Consider the following 15849-nt stretch of genomic DNA (forward strand, 5'->3'; position numbering starts at 1 on the left):
GGAAAGATTGCGCAAGGCTCAAGGGATAGAATTTTTTTCAGCCTGGACTGTACTTGTTAACAGGAGAGACTGCTTCTATAGGGATGGGATACACTTAAATAGAAAGGGTGCAAGAATATTTGCTGATGCTATCGAGGCAGTGTTAGGTGGGTCAGAAAACTGATAGCTTGGGGGGATACAAGGACTAATAGTTTAACAGTAGCTGTAGGCAGAGGCGAAGGTGATTCTTGCACAACTTCTATTAGAATAAGTAGCGACCTGTTTCAGGGACGGGTGGTGGTCATCTTGGAACGGGTAGGTATATGGGGTATGTTAGGGTAACAAAGAATAGGAGTAGGAGCATGTATGCTTGCATGTATACAAATGCTAGAAGTATAGTAAATAAATTTGATGAATTTGAAGTGTTGGTCAAGACATTAAAGGCGGATATTATTGGAATATCAGAGACATGGTGTCACACTGATATAAGGAATGCCGAACTGGAATTTGGGGAGTACAATGTGTACAGAAAGGATAGAAAGGATATGAAGGGAGGAGGTGTTATGCTGTTAATTAAGAAAAACATAAAATCAAAAGAAGTGCATCCAGTTGATATAGATGAACAGTGCACTGTTGAGTCAGTTTGGTGTGACATAAGCACTGCGAAAGCAAAAATAAGAGTAGGAGTGTGTTATAGGCCTAATGACTCGAATGAGTACAATGAACAATTGTACAGAGAAATAGAGTGGGCTAGTAAATCGGAATGTCTTATAATGGGGGATTTCAACTTCCCAGATAGTGACTGGAACTTGTGGGTTGGTCACTCACACACTAGTCAGACTTTTGTGGATTTATTGGATGATTGTTTTCTGCAGCAGCATATTCAAAATGGTTGTCAAATGAACTAATGAGACTCGTAACAGAGAAGAAAAATGCATGGGGTGCATACAAATTAACACGTGACACAGAAGCCTATGATAGCTACAAGTTGATCTGTAACCAAGTTACAAAGCATAAGCTCATACATTTGCTTTCTTGCATCACAAGGCACTACTACTACATATAGGTATATTCCGTATACCAACAAGTACATGGCACTGCTATGGGCACCCCCGTTAGTTCCGTAGTAGCCAACATCGCCATGGAAGAATTAGAAGAACAGATATTCCTGAACCCACCTGTACCTATTACAACATGGTGCAGATATGTTGATGACATCTTCACCGTCATCCCACGTGGCTCTGAAACAACACTACTAGAATATCTCAATTCCCTGTCTGGGTTCATCCAGTTCACTCTAGAGTTAGAGGTTAACGGATCACTCCTGTTCCTGGATGTCCGGTTAAAATATGTGGGCCCACACCTGGAAACCTCAGTATACCATAAGCCTATGTGGTGCGGGCAATTCACAAACTACAGATCGGGCCATGCCTCCAGTCATCTCAACAGCACTGCCCGCACTCTATTCTCCAGAGCTTGGAGCCATTCCAGCACAGATGCAGCTAGGCGCAGCGAGATTTCTTGTGTGAGGACAGACTTAATCAATTGTGGCTACCCAACACACGTACTAGACAAGTACCTATTGCAAGCACAAGAGTTCATAGTCCACCCGAGATCACCAACCTATGACAATATACCTACCGCCTACGTTCCCTACTATCCAGGCGTGTCAGGCCGGATCTCTAAAATCCTCAGGGAATACCGCATAAAATTTGTACAGTTACCTGTAGAAGCCTACGTTCTCTAGTCTCCAGTGTATAGACCCCCGTCACCCCTCTCTTACGCAGCAGTGTAGTATACCGCATAACTTGTAGAGACTGTGACAGCTGCCATGTAGGAGAGACTTCGAGACGTCTTCAAGACCGCCTTGCGAAACACGACAGAGCAATACACCTTGCTGAGACCGACCAAATTCGTAATCGCACAGCAATAGTAGGCTACCCACCACGACCTCAATCCCAAACGAGACTACAAAATAATAGACCACTCCAGGCTCTTCCGCCACTGCCTATGGCTGGAGTCACTCAATATATTGAGCAATTCGAGAGCCATGAACAGCTTCAAGGGCATGAGACTGCACCCCATCTTGAAGACAACCGTTTTATACCTCGACAAGCACTGGAGAAGAACTGCACATGTCTCTGCAGCAACAATGAACGCCAGTTTAATGACTGAATAACATGCCTTCACACGCCTCACTGCAAGCATAACTGTATCCATTAAGTTTAAACTCTGTTGAAGAAGAGACACGATTGTCTCGAAAGCTCCAATGTATTCATAATTAAAGATATTTACTGTATTTACACTTATCTTATTTCATTGTACCATGGATCCCAGTAAACCCGTCCATTTATACTTATACTTAAAATTTTAGACATTATTTGAGGATAGTGCTAATTAAGCAGTATAATTCTGCAATATTTATGACAAAGAACAAACTAAATTATTCACATTAATTGAAATTTTCATTACAAGTTGAAGAATGGCAATGAGGTAAAAAATTCAGCAGATAGTAAAAATTGCAACACATTATGAGGTTTGTGGTTCAATGAAAAAGAGTCCAGAGATAGTATTCAGGCAGTACTTAATGCTAAGACAAAAGAAAGAAATCAGGGCAAGCAAAGTGTAAAGTGTGTTAGTTGTCTGACGGCACCAGGGGTTTCCACCATCTCCGCATTGTGTACTCTGTTTGTGTAGCACAGAACTCTGCGTAGGCCAGAGATTTAAAAAGTGTGTGGGGAGTGGAAGGATGTGTAGTGTTGTGTACCTTTGTTCTTCTGACTTTTTAACTGTTGGGCCTCTGTTGGCACCCATCATTACCACACTTGGCCCCAGGGAGGCAGATCAGGTACCTAGTAGATTTTTTTTTGCTCTGCCACCTAGTTTCCGAAGATTTCAGTGGCAAGGGCCTATGTGAGAGAGAGAAAAAAGGGGGAGGGGAAACACTAGAATATAAAAGGCTGAGAGAGGTTTATGTAAGCGTGGTTTAAATTTGATAAATTGTGTGGGGCATACTGTACACTGGAAAGTTATGCCAGAGTAGAGGGGAGACTGAAGGCTGGGGGGAAAGACAGAGGTATGGAGATGATAAAGAAGGCAATCCCAGAAAGTCAGTGATGCATGCCCATCCTCACCAGGTGGAAGAAGGGGGTGGCAAGGGGACACATCTCCTCCCCCAACCAAGGATGGGAGTGAAAGAAAACCAGGTGAGAGTGCTCGGTTTGATTGCCAATGTGGCTTGTGTCAGCAAAGCTGCTGGTGTCTCCAATGTCTGGGTTTGGCGTCTTGCAAGGGATCAGGTCCCATCCGGGATTTTTGGTCACGTCCTTGTTTCTTCCAGTTATGGTGACAATTCGGTGGATTACATTTCCTGGGATGCAGTCCAGTCCCTGGTTGTTCTTCTTTTATGTTGTCACATATTCAGGATCAAGACATGTTGATATGCTTGGGACAGGAACCCATCCAGGGTTTGCTATCATTTCCTTGTTGTCTCATTACATTGTAGAGCTGGTTTGGTGTATTGTCTATCCTGGAACATAGTCCCATCCATGATCGTTGGTCATATGCGTTTTGGCATTGTAGCAATCTAGCTGCCTGATGATTTAGAAGTCATACGACAAGCAAAAGTTGTTGTCAATTGTTTTCTCAGTCGGTATGGATTTTCATTATGACTTTGGTTAGTTATACTAACAGAGGTTTTGGGGATGTAGATAGAGGCATCCTCAAAGAAACAATGGAAATGAATCCGTCAGGTGAGGTCCAGGGATTAGGGGTAAAAGTACACTGGGTAAGAGAATCCAGTGTAGACCAAGAAGTCAATGGTCTGTCATGATGAGTTGAGGATTTCCCATGAAGGGAGTTGCTCAGGTGTTGATGTTTCCGAAGTCCAAATCGATTGATGTCATAATCAAAATTGTTGATTCTCAACATAGATACTGATTTTAGGTGTGCCAATCTGTGTCTTCTTTCCTGTGAAGGGATAGTCGGGTCCTGTGGTTTCAAAGTTAAAGTGAGGTAATATCACATCCCGATTGATTGATCTTGCCTGCAGATTTAGTTGCAGATATCAGCCCGATGGAATTTGGATACAAGAAGTGAATCTCAGTTCAGTTGAGCTTCGCTGGTTGGTGGTTGACGCTAATGGGGAGGGGTGCCCAGAATCTGTCTCAAGTTATTGGTCTTGGTGGTTTAATAGGCTCCTTAATGTCCTTCGTCTCTTGAAGACATCCTGTGCAAAAGTGGTGAAGTATTTATGGTTGTCGTGGGTATGAATCAGTATATGTTCTTGGTCCTTTGGCAAGTTAGTAATCTTTATGATCAAAATAGATCTCAAGCCTTCATAGTCAGGACAGTCATACATTATATGGTGGCAAGATTCGTCAATGCCACAGTGGCAGCATGGATCATCTACCCAGAGACATTAATTTTTATTGTATCGACCCATGGCCTGTAAGGAGATACATTATGTACAGGCCAGGGGAAAACCAGCTTGGGGCTTTTGGGAACATGAACGTTACTTTACAAAGGAACTCCCTTAGTGGATGTCGTCCATCTGTCCTGCCAGGCCTGCTGCAAGTGAGCAAGAAGGTGCCTTTTCTCTGTCTTATGATTGATTGCTGGGTTGGTGGTGTATCCAATGGTGGTAGTGGAGATTCCCTTGGCCAGATGATACAGCATGCCACATCTAATTATTTCAAGATCTAGAGGGAGGACCCCCATTGAGGACTTGGACAGCAGGAGTGCTCACCGTGCAACAGGCTCTGGTGATGGTAAGTAGTATTGTTCTTTGAATGGTGGCTAACTTCTTCTGATTTGTGACAATAGCTGCCTGCTGATACTAGACCCCTGCAGCATATGAGATGGCTGGAATAAATACTGCTTTGTAAAACAGGGCTAGGGTATGTTGCTTTAGACTCCAGTTCCTGCAGGTGAACCTTGCCAATACTGTGTAATTTCTTATCTTCTTTTGGATAAAACTGACTGTAGATGTGGGAGGAAGGACAGTTTTGAGTCAAGGGAAATCAGGGCAACTATCAATGCCACAAGAAGTAGTCTCCAAAAATTTACAAGAGGTCCACAAAAAAAGTTTGTGCAACAGCCCAGAAAAGTTGTTTAAGCCATTACACCATTCAGAAAACATTACAATCAAATGCCAGAAGGCTCAATATATTTGGCAGTTGTTCACAGCACATTGTATCAGTCATGGAATATGCAAAACCATGCTGATGTGGCAGGGTGGATGGCCACAACTGTTCAATAACATCCTATAGACTGACAAGGCTGTATGCTACTTGAATATATAAGTTTGCAACTGTAATTACTGGACACAAGATAATTCTAACAAATGCATGAAAAAAAGTCCTGTTTTTTTTAAAGAAAAATCTAAAAAGTAGAATTATCACTTTTTATCATATATGAAAAGAAAAATCAAGCAGAATAGTAATGTTAAGTATAGTACATCTGCACTTATTTTTATTTGAAGCAGAAATCAAGAAAGTGTTCAACTTTAATGTGGATATATTCCAGGCTTAAATTCACATTATTTAAGAAAGATGGTTTTGTCTGTTGAAATAAAATTTCCATTCTCTTTTATCAAACAATGTTGGAATATTTCAGAGGCTATCAGTACTTTGTCATATAATCTTCTCAACTAGAAGAAAGTCTCCTAAGTGATTTTTTGAAGATAATGCAAGTAAGACAGGATAACAATTTTTCTTTTATCTAAAATAAACTGCAAGAGATAAAGAAATCTGAATTCTGAAAAATTAGTTATATGCCTAGCATTAACATTTAAGGTTATTCAAGGTGGCAACCAAGCTAGTTAGGAAAAAAAATGAATAAATTTCTTTTAGAAGTTTATATGAGTATATATGTTTGTTACTATGAGTTCATTCACTTCAATATCAGATTTTATAAATAGCTTGTGCCAAAATATATTCTCTACATCTTTTGCAAAAAGTTATTTTTACAAGTATAAGAAAAGCACCAAAAAGAATTAATAAATACTGCAATAAATTCTCAATGGAATGATGTCAGTTATCATCATTTCATACAGTATGGAGCACCTCACTTTTTTAATGATGTGCAAACACAGCTGCATGACAAATTTCCAGGACGATGGACTGGATAATGATGTCCTGCTTGCAGCCTAGACCTTACCCCTTGTGACTTCTTTCTGCGGAAGAGGGACTAAGAAAGAAGTTTAAAACAAAATACCTTGATGAACTGAGAACAAAATTTAATCAAATTCTCAGCAATGTACGTTACAATTAATAGTTAATAATATCCCTGTTCATCTAAGGAAATGCAGGATAACACAGAAATAAGTGAAGGCACAAAATGCAAATGAATGTCTATGACTGAAAACCTCAATTACTGAATAAGTCAGTTTGTTGCAACTTAGGGACATTCTGTGAATTTTAAAACAGGGAGTAACTTATCATACACCCTATATTAAAAATAATATGAAGTGGTAAACTCCTTTACCACAAGAAATCACTTTAACTTATAGAATTTGCAAAGCAATATAACATAGTATTTTAAAATATTTTTCTCTTTCTTGATCACGTGTAATACTTATTAGGAACAAATATTAATTGATTCACCTGAACCTGTTTCTAGTAACAATATTAAAAAAGGATTTTTTTAATAATATTACCTTGAACATGAAGGACAATAGCTTTGTTTGTAACCCCAGCTAAATTGGCAGCAGTGCAAACATAAGTGGCATCATCAGTTTGTTCTGCATGTACTATTTCAAGGCTATCATCAGGTCTAATTTTATAATGTGTATGATGTGGCAAAATAGGCAGCCCATTTTTTTGCCATGATATTACAGGTGCTGGGTCACCTTCAACATTACACTGCAGAATGGCTGATGAGTCTTCTATTACAGTAAGCTCTTTTACTCCATCTTGAAATATTGTAGGTGGAACTAAAAAATATAAACAATAATTACCATAAGTACTATAATACTTATAAAAAGTATAATTAATAACTGTGGTATGCAATTCTAATTATACAAAACAAGACAACAACAACAACAGATTAATGTGAAATAATATTAATATAATATAGCTGACATAAGAGCCTTCCTATAGCAATTGATAAAATTTTTACATGGAATTAACATCTTAATAAAAATCTTGCACTTAAAAAATATTTTACTAATAATTATAATATATACAATGTGGTGCAGATATGTCAATGATATGTTCACCATCAACCAACATGGTTCAGAGACAACACTGTTAGAGTACCTCAACTCCTTGTCACTTTTTATCCAGTTCACTGTAGAGTTAGAAGTGAACGGGTCCCTTCCATTCCTGGATGTTCTAGTGAAACGAGTGGGCCCACGCGTGGAAACCTCGGTGTACCATAAGCCAATGTGGTGCCGGTGGTTTACCAACTACAGATCAGCCCACACCCCTTGCCATCTAAACAGCACTGCATGTGCTCTATTCTCTCGAGCGTGGAGCCATTCCAGCTCAGAGGAAGCTAGACGCACCAAGATTTCCAGAGTAAGAACTGACCTAGTCAATTGTGGGTACCCAACCCATGTATTAGACAAGTGCTTGCTACAAGCACAAGAGTTTATGACCCATCGAAGAATGTTGTCCCCATGTCACAATATATCTACTGCCTATATTCCTTACTATCCAGGCATGTTGGACCAGATTTCTAAAATCCTCTGCAAGTACAACATAAAATGCATACAGCTCCCTGGTAGGAGCTGTATGCATTCTCTGGTTTCGAATGTTAAGACTTCCTTACATAGTTTCGAATGTTAAAACTTCCTTACTCTCTTACATAGTGGAGTAGTATACCACATAACTGCAATGATTGCAGCAGTTGCTATATAGGGGAGAGCTCTAGATGCCTTCAGGATCACCTTGCAGAACATGACAGATCGATTTGCCTAGGTGATCGACCAATCCCGACACTTCCTTCACTGCCTTTGGCTAGAATTGTTGAACATATCATGCTATCCAAAAGCTGTCCAAATCGCTGCAAGGGTATGAGGCTGCACCCTATCTTGGAATCAACAGTCTTGAAACTTGAGAAGTGCTGGCAGCAAACCCACACTCATCCGTGCACCAACAATGAATGCCAATCTAGTCAATAGTGTTCAATCACACAGCCATGTGTGCATTAGAGCACGTGCAATTCACTTGGTATTTATTTTATTTTAATTCTATCTCTAACGTCTATATTTTGTTAGTATTTTGTATGTCTTTTGCTGAAGAAGGGGTTCGTTTACCATGAAAGCTCCATACTTAGTCATTAAAGATTTTGTCACTCGATATAATATATAATTATTATATATTATATTATTAATATATATTAATAATATAATTATTATAGTATACTAATATTATAATACCAATAATACAATAGGTATTATAATATTATAATAGGTAATATAATAAGTATAATTATTTATAATTATTATATAATTATTATAATTATAATAATTATTATTAATTATTATTATTATTATTATTTATGTAATTATTATTATTTATAATTATAATATTATAAGTGGTATTATAATATTATAATGAGAGCCTTCATATATAAATTGATAAAATTTCTACATGAAATTGACACCTTAATAAAATTTTGCACTTTAAAAAAAATCAAACATTACATTCTCCTGTATCAAGGGGCCTTTTATCCAGTTCATTTATTAATAAGCAGGGTTGAGAAATACAGTGTCCATAAATTACTCACCTAATTTATGGACACTGTATTTCTCAACCCTGCTTGATTAAAATTTTATTGTAATAGGTATTGTAAAAAGGTTTGCTGCACTTAATAAAGTAACTCAAAGAAATTCTTATCACACAACTGCACTTCAGTAAACCTCCACTTGGGCACCTTTGGTAGCATGTAGAATGTCAAGACAGTAGCCAATTTCATTCCATGTGTTTTGAAGCATCTCTTGAGAAATGGAAGCCACTGCCTGTTCAATCTAGTCTTTGAACTCTGTGACACTGTTAACTTTTTCTGCATACATCTTGTCCTTTACGTAGTCCCATATAAAGGAATCCATAGGTGTAATTTCCTCAAACAAGGAAGCCATGTAATGGTACCATCCCAGCTGATGTGCAGAAGAAATTTTTTTTTAAGAAATCACACACACACACGAAAACTCAGTGTGGTGGTGCTCCATCTTGCTGATAGAACAAATGCAGCTGCATATGATTTAAGCACATCTAGGTAATTTGCAGAGTTCACAGCATTTTCATTGAAGAAAAATGGCCCAACCACCTGGCTGAAGGACAGCACACACCACATGTTTACCTTGGGATTATTACACTCATGTTCACTGTGTGGGGATTATCAGATCCCCATGTATGAAAATTGTGTCTGTTAAATTTAACAGACAGGTGGAATGCCATTTTATCCATGAAAACAACATTTTCCAGAAAGTGCTCATATTCGTCTATATGGTTTAGAATGTGAACAGTGAATTCCTCTCATTGTGGTTTGTTGCAAAGCTTAATTTCCTGAATGATCTGCACTTTGTAAGCATAAAGTTTCAATCTCTTGTGAATCACATGGGCAATGTCACTCGCAGTATTTGCAGCTGCAGGCTTACCCAGCAGACAGATTTTGTAGGATTTCAGGTAAAACAATTCCCAAATTTCCAAAACTTTATCTGCAGATACAACAGGACTACCTGCTCCTTTCTAGTGCAGCACACTGCTGGTTTCTTGAAACTATTTCAACCACTGCCTCATTGACTGTTCCATGGGTGGATCTTTCTGGAATTCCCATTGAAAATGTCTCTTTACAATCACTGGAGATTTGGTATCCCACAGCCACAACATGTACATTGCTTTCTCCTGCACTGTTATCATTTTAAGGCAGTACTATCACAATGCTTACTGGAATCAAGGCTGCCAACTGCATGCGTAAAATCTCATTGAGTTGTTTTGATAACTACAGCAAAGTTACAATAAAATTACAATTCTATTACAATAAAATTGTAATTGAGCTTCATAATCAGATGAATAACTCTGGTCAGCAAATTTTCATTTTTTTGTTTCTTTGATGAAAGTATTTTTTCTATATTGTTTTGCATGTACAGATTGAGAAATCAGCATTAAAAAAATTATTTTGCTCAAGTTTTGAGATACCTGCCATATTATATTCTATAAAATTTGCTATGTAGGCCTAAAGCAGGATAAATAAAGAATATCAACCATACTGTTTTAATATATCTTATACTGAAAAACTAAGACTAGTTTTTCAATATAAACAGTTTTCTAGACAACTATAGTGCACTTAATGCACTACATTGTCTAGATTGTTTGTTATTTAGTTTTTAGGAGCATTAACAACTAAGGCCATATTGCTCCGGGATATGCGGTGGTCATTCCCTGACCTTTCCGCATTCTCCGTATTTGGTGGTGACGGGCTCGAACCCCGGTCTAATAAAGAAGCATGTGCTACGCACTGCTGCTCCTTCCCACCTGGCTACGGAGGCACCAGTTGTCTAGAAAAAAGTCCAGATGGAAGTGAAGAAAGTGTATTTTTAATGATATGTTGCAGCCTAATTTAAAGCATAATAACAGGTTTCTCACAAGCTGTTTATAGTTAACTGCTTTGTTGTTTCCCAGAGAGTTTGTTGCTACAAGTTTAAAAGCATCCAGGCCCCTTTCTCATCACCATGGAGGATCTGGTCAAAGTGTTCATCCTTGAGAAGGTCACATATTTGTGGGCCAATGAACACGAATTCCTTTATTTTGGCATCGCTAAGTCTTGGAAATTTTTCCTTGAGGTATTTGAAAGCTGGTCCATCTTGATCCATGGCCTTAACAAATTGTTTCCTAAGTCCCAATTTCAATCAGATCACCTTGCAGGTGGCTAGTCTCCAGCTGCTCCAATTTGCAGAACTTAAGCCTCTCTAAGAAGATCCCTTCATTCCCCTCAAAAATCTTGTTGCCCTTCTCTGTACTCGCTCAAGCAAATCTACATCCTTCCTAAAATGAGGCCTCCAGACCTGCATGCAGTACTCAAGGCGTGGCCTGACCATTGCCTTATACAGAAGGAGAATCACCTCCTTTTCCCTGCTAACAAAATTCCTGTATATCATTGACAACATCCCATGACCTGCCCTGGCAGCCTGTCTACATTGCTCAGAAAACTTCATATCTGACTGCACAATTACTCCCAGGTCTTTTTCATTTTCTACCTCCTTAAGTGTAGTACCACACAGTTGGTACGTTTCTCTGGGGGTTACTTCTACCCATATGCAGTACTTTGCATTTTTCAATGTTAAACTTCAGTTGCCACTTCTCAGCCCATCTGCCCAATTGTCTAGATCCTGTTGCAGTAACACACTGCCATTACTGTCATTAACAACCCTGCCAACCTTTGTATCATCTGCAAACTTCAATACTAAGCCTGATATACCTTCATCAATATCATTGATAAATATACAAAACAACAGTGGACCCACTGTTGTTTTTTAATATTCTAAAATTCAAATTAATATGTTCACAGAAGAATATATAAACAATAATTCATTGAAAAAACAAACAAATTACATATTTCACCATGGAGTAAATAGTGCTTTCAATCATATTTTATATGACTTCATACTTTAAATGTCTTCCTTGATCAACTTTTTATCATTTTTAATTGTCACAGAAATTTTTGCATGTTAAATTCAAATTAAATTTATACATCGTTACGGAGTCGATAGTTTTTATATTCAAGCAATTTCATTCATAGGGCATTGAATTTCTATTTGTGAAAATATTCTTCCCACATTTCCATTGTGTGCTGAAATGGCAAACAAAAAGCTACACAATTTCTCAAATTCTGAGGCCTGTCCTTGAAATTGAAATTTTGAAGAAAAAAAATAAGACCACCGGCCGTAGCAAATCTGTTAAGCCACTCATCATTCCTTTTTTTCAATTCTTCCGTAATCAAATTTTTAGGCAATGGAAACCAATTAAATATCAAATTTTCTTCAACTTGCAAACCCATGTCAATAACATATTTTGCACATCTTCCCAAACTGGAGAACTTTTTAAGAGCATCCACTCCATATACTTAATTTTCAGTAAGAGTTCAACCCATTTTTAGACAGTCATAGTTTGTAATGCATATCTCAAAAAATTCCTCTTTACATGATTTTATTTCATCCTTTTATTATTATTATTATCTAATAAAACTGAGGGCACCAAAAGGAATAAATTTTTGGTCAGTGCATAATGCAAGCATGTCAATGGTTTTTAGGAAGTAATTCTTTACCTCAATTATGCTATTTTGTGCAACTTTGATTTTTAAAATTTGTTTATTAAATAAACCAAGAAGGTTTATTAAGGATTGCAAGGAAGTATGCTTCATTTCTAGTGATTCAAAAAATTTCACGATAAATTTCAGGGACTTTTATTCTGAATAAAAATATTCTTTCGGTGCTTCAAACATTTTTAATATTATCTCTACTGCATTGTACAAACTCAAAGAACAAATTTCTGAATCAGTCAATAACTGGGGGTAATCGTGCAGTCAGACATGAAATTCTCTGAGCAGTGCAGACATACTGCTGGGACAGCTCATGTGGTATTGTCAATGATATACAGAAACTTTGCTAGCAGGGATAAGGAGGTCATTATCCTTTTGTATAAGGCAATGATTAAGCTGCAACTTGAGTATTGTATACAGGTCTGGAGGCCTCACTTTAGGAAGAATGCAGATCTGCTGGAACATGTGCAGAGAAGGGCAACCAGACTGGTGAAGGAAACAAAAGACTGCTCTTACCTAGAAAGGCTTTAGCTCTGCAAATTGCAGCATCTCAAGACTAGGCACCTGTGAGGAGATCTGATTGAGGTGCTTAAAACCTTGAATGGATCAAGTAAGCTAAATGTTAATGGCATTTCTCCACTTACTGGGACTACACACATGAGGGAGCATAAATTCAAGTTGAGGAAGCATGGTTGCAGGATAGATATGCAAAAGTTTGCCTTCAGCCAGCAGGTAGTTGATTGTTGGAACAGGCTTCTATCTGTTGTCATAGAACTTGATGGGTTGAATTAATTCAAGGAAGAACTAGACAAATTCTTGTAGAGTACAGATGGGTGAACTCTGTAGATTTTTTTTTTTTTTTTTGGCTGATGCTATATAAGCTTGCTTTCTTGCATGATTTGCCATTACTACTACTACTAACTTTTTCTACTGCATATCTAATAGAGAACAAACATTTTTCAGTCACTTGGTATGTACTGCATAAGTTGAAAAGATAATCGCTCAGCTCCTGACTGCACTGCACTATGCAAAATATGCGCAGAACATCCAATGTCTAGTAAATTGAGATTAACTTTATCACATAATTTATAAAAGACATTTTTGTGGGCTTTTCTTCATAGTTCCCCAAAATTTGTGTTAGGTTATCTGTTCCATAAGCAGTGCACTTTTTTTTAAATCAACACCATACTCACAAAGCGTATTAATCAAGAAATCAACAACGGAATTGGAAGTTTCGTTTGGTAGTGATTCAATTTTTAATATTTTTATTTTAATTCATTTTGTTTTGCAAAACTAATGAACAACTAAAGGGAAAATCTTTTCCATTTTATGGTGCTTGCATCTGTAGCTAATCCGAAACACAGTGATCTTTTTAAATCTGCCAATAAATCTTGTTTACAAAATACCCAATTAACATTTTTAATAAGAGCTGCTGTTTTAATTTGTGAGCATGAATATTATTATTATTATTATTATTATTATTACTACCAATATAATGCAAGGAAGCCTGAGGCTTATGCTGCACCAGCCAAAAAAAAATTTCCGAGTTACCCTGAGAGAGGCAGAGAGAGAGAGAATCAGAAATAGAAAAGAATCACCAAGAAAGAGAAGAATGATGATATCCAGCTCAAGACCCTGGGTGTGCCAAGCCCATACTCAACAGATGTGAGCCCCTGGCATTTCAGACTCACAAAATATTTCTTTAAATTTTAAATAGTTCATTGTTGCAATCAGGTAATCTAAAGGAATGGTGGTGTTTAACAATATGATAGGCCATGAGACCCAAATATCAACTCACCTGCTATGGTAAGGTGGTCCTCACCTGCTATGGTAAGGTGGTCCTCACCTGGATTTTTCGCTCGAAAGTACTGTGCAATATTTTGCAAAAGTGTATTTCCTTTTATGCTTTTTTTTTGTACTATGGTAATCTGAAGTAACATGGTCAGTTACTTCAGATTTCCAGCCATGACCAATTTTATGTAGCATTTGTGCAGTTCATACTCCACTTCATTATCAGTTCTTTCTCTCTTGATGAAACTCCACTGTTTTGAATATTCATCATTAAAGGTACATTTTCTCTTCGGCATTTCTGCTTAGGGGTTTTTCAAACACTTTGCCAAATCCAGTTATCTGCAGAAAAGAATATGTGGTAATGTTTCTTCTCCTCTTGAAAAAGAGGAGAAGAAATAATACCAAAGAGAGAACAGAGAGCAGATCATGATGTTGCTTTTGCCAAATAGCAGAGTGTAATGTGTATACAGAGTTGTGACTGACTGAACTTAGCAAGAGTTCAAGAAGATGTTTGGAGATTATATCTTGGATATTTTGAAGAATTATTCAAGATATAATTTCCGATAATTTCTACGAAAAGGCAGATTCACATAGATGTGGAACCAAAACAGGAGTACACTGCATTTTATTACATTTGGGTACTTTTCTCGGCAAACATATTTTCAAAAGTCTTTTTCTAATGATCTGGCTTTTAGGAAGATATTGTTTCACAATGTAATAATTTTATTTTTTAAAGTAATATTTTCTCCATGTGAAAAATCTCAGATTTTTTCTGCAATTTGTTTCATATCTAAGTCGACATTAAATGGATAAGAAATATATTAAACAATGTCTTCAATTGTTTTAAAATCACTGAATCTGGTTTCAAAATCATCCACAACTTTCTCAATTTCAGAAACATATTTCTCACTAATAAATTCAAAAACAGGATATTTTTGCAAATGATCTTGCATATTTGCAAAATGACCGAATTTTTTTCTTTGAGATCCTTAGCCATTGCCAAAAATTGATATTTATATGCAGAAATACTTCTAATCATGTCACCCACATTTTTATTTTTTCCTTGTAATTCCAAATTTGGAATTATAAGGAAAATTACTGGTAATTTACTGGTAAAATCTGCCAAAAAAAGCCAGATCACACAATCACTCCTTATCTTGTAGCTACTGATAATCATTTCCCCTTTGATCAACAATTTTTTTATTTCATTCAGCAAATTTCAAAATCTCTGTAGAAACTTACTCTAATTCAGCCACCTCACATCTGTGTGAGGTGGCTGAATCAGATCTGGTTCATTTTCATCGAGTTGCAATTTGAAAAGTCTCCTTTGAAGAGATTGTCCTCCAATGGAATTCATGATTTTAAAAGCTATAACACTTTTAGCATTTAGTCCATAGCACTTTTAGCATTTAATCTTTTGCTGGCTAACACTTCTTGGTGGATGATATAGTGGTAACTCAAAAAATCTGGGAATTTATAATCCTTTTGGCACAATGCAATGCGGAAAGGTCAGGGAATGACCACCGCATATCCCCGGAGCAATATGGCCTTAGTTGCTAATGCTCCTAAAAAAAAAACAATGCGATGAATCCGTTAAGATGCCCTGTCATTGCTTTAGCTCCATCTGTTGTATTGATACGAGCTTAAATAGTCGTAATTTAATTTTTTCAATAAAATTTTTGAATGTGTTAAATATATCAAGGCCTCTAGTTCTTTCTTTTAACGAAACCATACCCAGCAGTTCTTCTCTAGTGGTAGAATCATCGAAAACCATACAATTAAAAACGACCAATTGAGCTGTATCACTGACATCTG

The 15849-nt window shown here is 37.2% G+C and overlaps 1 protein-coding gene across 1 annotated transcript in view; it reads right to left on the reverse strand.

The window, feature by feature from the left end:
• The window catches only part of LOC150087903 (hemicentin-1-like), a 1496027-nt gene that overhangs the window by 1264139 nt on the left and 216039 nt on the right, over window positions 1-15849 (reverse strand). The window contains exon 16 of the mRNA XM_090369959.1: window positions 6638-6913. Coding sequence (XP_090226085.1) covers window positions 6638-6913 — 276 coding nt within the window. The remainder of the gene's footprint in view (window positions 1-6637; window positions 6914-15849) is intronic.

Source organism: Mastigoproctus giganteus, chromosome 3 (genome assembly GCF_048544385.1).
Source record: "Mastigoproctus giganteus isolate SK-2022 chromosome 3, ASM4854438v1, whole genome shotgun sequence".
Classification (NCBI taxonomy): Eukaryota; Metazoa; Arthropoda; class Arachnida; order Uropygi; family Thelyphonidae; genus Mastigoproctus; species Mastigoproctus giganteus.